The sequence below is a fragment of the Bos indicus x Bos taurus genome, chromosome 16 (genome assembly GCF_003369695.1).
Source record: "Bos indicus x Bos taurus breed Angus x Brahman F1 hybrid chromosome 16, Bos_hybrid_MaternalHap_v2.0, whole genome shotgun sequence".
Classification (NCBI taxonomy): Eukaryota; Metazoa; Chordata; class Mammalia; order Artiodactyla; family Bovidae; genus Bos; species Bos indicus x Bos taurus.
Window position 1 is genome coordinate 41897191 of NC_040091.1, and position 4624 is coordinate 41901814.

Sequence of the window (4624 nt, forward strand, 5' to 3'; positions counted from 1 at the left end):
GCCTAAATCGAGCTTAAGTCCTGGGGCTGTGATGCTCTTCTCAAGTAAATATAACCCTCGTTGTGCCCCCGACCAAGCACACTGCTGTGCTGAAGTCCAACACGGACTCAAATTTGCGGACGCGGTAAAGATGATACATTCATTCTACTCTAGCTCCAGCGAAACAACCTAACTCTTCTTTCGACAGTGTAGCCACCCGGTCCAGTGTTTCCAGCCCAAGGGTTCAAGCCGGCAGTCCTGACGTCTCGGCGCTCCGACACGCCGCGCCGGACCCGAGATGTCAGCTCAGGTTTCCCCTGCTGAGTCGGGTACCCCTCACTCCCTCTCGGGCCAGTCTGTGCCTCCCCGAGCCCGGTCCCACGTGGCCCAGGGAAGCTGCCTCACTAGCCTGCTGCCGCAGACGGACGGTCCGCCGCAGCCACTGGACGCCGCGCTGCAGGTCGGAGACCAATGAGTGCGCTCGGACGCCGGAGGGGGCGGGGCCGCCAGGCTGCCGCGCACAGGCGCCGCCACTGGGGGGCTTGGGGCCCGCCCCTGGCAACAGGCCCCGCCCCGCCGGCCGGGTTAGGTTGCCGCGCGGGCGGCGGGCGGAGTTGGTCCCGTTGTGCTGTGGCTCCGCGCGGCCTGCAGTCCCGGGCCCGCGCCCCGCACCGCCAGCCCGCCCGCCCGCCATGGAGCCTGGCCCCGACGGCCCCGCCGCCCCCGGCCCCGCTGCCATCCGCGAGGGCTGGTTCCGCGAGACGTGCAGCCTGTGGCCCGGCCAGGCCCTGTCTCTGCAGGTGGAGCAGCTGCTACACCATCAACGCTCGCGGTACCAGGATATCCTCGTCTTCCGCAGGTACCCGCGCCCGCCCGGCCCAGCGCCCCGGCCGCCCGGCCCCGCGCAGCCCGCCGGCACTCCAGCCCTGGGCTCGGCCCAGCCCGACCCTCTTCCTGTCGGACCCCTGTCTTGCGCGCTTTACCTCCGGACGCCCCCCCCGGCCGTCTCTGCCCGCTCCTTCCCCTGCAAAACTGTCAGAAGTTCTCGTGAACTAGGCCCGTCTCTTCCCTCCGTCCCCTCCCCAACCCGCATCCTTCTCGCTGGGCTGGGGACCGGCTTTTCGGGCGGTCCACCTCGGCGGGGAGGGAGCCGGAATCTGCGCCGACCCGCTGCGCCGAGCTCCACGTGTCAGTCCCGGACACGTCAGAGCCGGGACCCCGCGTCCAGCCTCCACCCAGCGGGCCCGCCCGCCGATCCTCGCCACGTGTCACCCCCCGGACTCACCCCTGGAGCCCCCTCGGCAGGTTGGGAGAGATTCTTCTCACCCTGGGCGAGTGGGGGGCACGTTGCCCCCTTCCCGAGGAGCCCAGGTCGCTGACTGTCACTCCCGCCCTCAGTAAGAGCTACGGGAATGTGCTGGTGTTGGACGGCGTTATCCAGTGCACGGAGAGGGACGAGTTCTCCTACCAGGAGATGATCGCCAACCTGCCCCTCTGCAGCCACCCCAACCCACGCAAGGTACCCCATCCCAGCTAGATCCAGCCCTGGGCCGAGGGATAGCCCCCACAGAACAGTGCTGGGGGCCCCAGGAGTGCCCAGTGCTCAGCCCTGCCCAAAGGGTTGTCAGAGAAGTGATAGCGAGGAAGAGGGGCCTAGAGGGGAGGAGCTGCCCATTTCACAAGGGGTGGGGGCTAACACCGGGGCTGAGACCTGAAGCTTGAGATGGAGCAGCCTTGGCAGGAGTTCCCAGGCAAAGGGGACAAAGTGGAAGATGAAGTGATTAGGTCTGTGACACAGGGAAGCTGAGAAATTGTTCCAGGGAGCTGTGTCTGCTCAGTGCGGTTTAGGGGGCAGAGAGGCCGGCCACTAACTCCCGCTGGAGCCTATTTGGTGGGGCTCCTGCCCGGCTCCTGGCTGACTCTTCCTCCCCTTGGCAGGTGCTGATCATTGGGGGCGGGGACGGAGGCGTCCTGCGGGAGGTGGTCAAGCATTCCTCTGTGGAGGCCGTGGTCCAGTGTGAGATTGATGAGGTGAGCGCACAGCTGGGTGGGTCTGGGTTCAAGTCCCAGTTTGCCCTGAATTGGCTGTTTACCACCGGGCAAGTTGCTTAACCTTTCCAGGCCTGTTTCTTGGTCTCAAGAGCACGTTGGAGGCTTCAGTAGGAAAAGCAGACAGGAAAGCACTTGGTGCACAGAAGGTGTGCGGCTGATGTTATTTCTTAGTAACACTGAGAGCTGATGCTTCGCAGAAGTCCCGGGGACTCCTTTTGTCCTTTACAGCAGCTGGGGGCTTTCATGAGCATTTAGGTGCCAGGTTCACTGGTACATCTGCAGGTCTAGTCCTGCCTCCTTGGAGTTGACATTCAACTTAGGAGTCAAAGGGTTATCTGATAAAGGTGTGCGTAGTGAGGCATACAGGCCAGGTGGAATTCCAGCCCTCTGAAATAAATTCCTTACTCTGAAATAGTAAGGAAACCACTCTCCTGGGGCACTTGGGTTTGGGGAGGGGGAGCAGGGGTGGCGGAAGTGTGGTCCAAGCTGCTGGTGGGAGTCAGCCCTCTGAGAAGGGGAGGTACCAAGCTGCTCCCTGCTGTACAGATGTGCAAACTGAGGTTCCACAAATGAATGGCTTGTCTAAGGTGAATCAGGCTCTGAGAAGGGGTCCCACTCAACTCTGGCTCCAGGGTCCACAACCCCTGTGGCCCAACCTGTTACCTCCTGTCCCCTCCCCAGGATGTCATTCAAGTCTCCAAGAAGTTCCTGCCCAGCATGGCCGTTGGCTACTCCAGCTCAAAGCTGACCCTACACGTGGGTGATGGTTTTGAGTTCATGAAACAGAACCAGGACGCCTTTGACGTCATCATCACTGACTCCTCAGATCCCATGGGTAAGCGGGTTTGGCCTGGGGCCTCTAGCAGCCACCAGAGGGGAGGCCAGCATCTCCATCTGTGTCCCAAGCCCGAGTTGCAGAATAGAGGATGGAGGGGCCCTCCAGAACTAGTGCGGCTCTTTTCCCTTCTGAGGTGTCACCTACCCCCTCAAACATGGCTCAGCAGAGTAGGGCCACTAGGCTACTGCCCAGAGTTGGTTTAGAGCCTGGAGGAGAGTGGGGCCTTGGTCCACTGAGGCCCCAGTTTCCTTCTCAGCCTCCTCTCTGCCCCCGACAGGCCAGCATCAGGATATGTGCAAGGATCTCATCTTTTTTCTTTTCTTTTTTAACACTTATTTTTATTTGGCTGCACTGGGTCTTAGTTGTAGCACGTGGGATCTAGTTCCCCCACTGGGGATCAAACCTGAGCCCCCTGCATTAGGAATGCAGTCTTAGTCACTGGACTACCAGCGAAGTTCCATGTGATACAATCTTAAACCAAGGCCCAGGCTGGAGACTGCCCTGATGCAGTGCCAACAAGAATCCCCCAGGAATGGGGTTAAAACGTGTAGCCCCTTCACACTGGGGCACTGGATCCCTGCACCCTTCCAAAGCACCCTCTACTTGGTTGGTTTCTGAGTTCCACAGGCCTGGCTTTCAACTTCCAGCTCTGCCCCCTGGTAGCTGTGTGGATGTGTATCTTGGGGTGAGAGTGGCCCTCATGCCCCCAGAGGCAGGCTCAGGCGGTGTCCCTTGGCGCTTGTCCCCCCCCACCCTCACCCCCCGCCTCTGCAGGTCCTGCTGAGAGCCTCTTCAAGGAGTCCTACTACCAGCTCATGAAGACTGCCCTCAAGGAGGACGGCATTCTCTGCTGCCAGGGTGAGGGGGCTAGGGTGGACTGGGTGCTGCTGGGTGAGCCGGGCTCCCGCCGGGAGGGGTCCGGCTGGGGCTGGACCAGGCACTGCCCCCAGCCAGTGCTGACATCATCTGACCACCCGCCCCCGACCCCCCCACCGTAGGTGAGTGCCAGTGGCTGCACCTGGACCTCATCAAGGAGATGCGGCACTTCTGCAAGTCTCTCTTCCCAGTGGTGGACTACGCCTACTGCACCATCCCCACCTACCCCAGCGGCCAGATCGGCTTCATGCTGTGCAGCAAGAACCCCGTGAGCCGAAGCGGACTGGCCCCCGGGTGGGGGCGGGAGCCTGGCAGGTGGGCCAGGAGAGCATGTCTCTGAGACACACCCCTGTCCCCAGAGTACCAACTTCCGGGAGCCCTTGCAGCCGCTGATGCAGAAGCAGGTGGAAGAGATGCAGCTGAAATACTACAACTCCGATGTGCACCGGGCAGCCTTCGTCCTGCCTGAGTTTGCCCGAAAGGTGAGCCCCACCCCCCGCGGGGCAGGGCGTACCCAGGGCTCCCTGAAGGGCCATCTTGCCCACCCCCCCAGCCCAGCCCCCTCCTGACTAGGCCTTGTGTCCTTCCAGGCCCTGAATGATGTGAGCTGAGCCCGGGTACTGCTGCTGACGCCGCCCACGACCTCGGACAGGGAGCCTCTGGGGCACCTGGGTCTCGCCAGCCCCGGACAAGACCCCTGCTGGCTTGCCCACCAACTGACTGTTACAGGCCCCAGAACGCTGTCCGGCTGGCCCTAGCGGGTGGACTGTCTGTCTTCCTCTGGGTGGCATTCAGCCACCAAACCTATACCAGCTGTGTACAGCATCTCCCCCACCTCTGTTGCCCCTCACTCACCAAACACATGTATTTATAACAAAA

At 62.0% G+C, this 4624-nt stretch overlaps 1 protein-coding gene across 1 annotated transcript; it reads left to right on the forward strand.

The window, feature by feature from the left end:
• The first annotated feature begins 580 nt into the window (after nt 1–580).
• Nucleotides 581–4624, forward strand: SRM (spermidine synthase). The gene is made up of 8 exons (XM_027564919.1): nt 581–838; nt 1378–1498; nt 1918–2010; nt 2713–2866; nt 3644–3727; nt 3868–4013; nt 4105–4227; nt 4336–4624. The coding sequence occupies exons 1-8, from the start codon at nt 672–674 to the stop codon at nt 4354–4356; spliced, it is 909 nt and encodes a 302-aa protein (XP_027420720.1). The 5' UTR covers nt 581–671; the 3' UTR covers nt 4357–4624.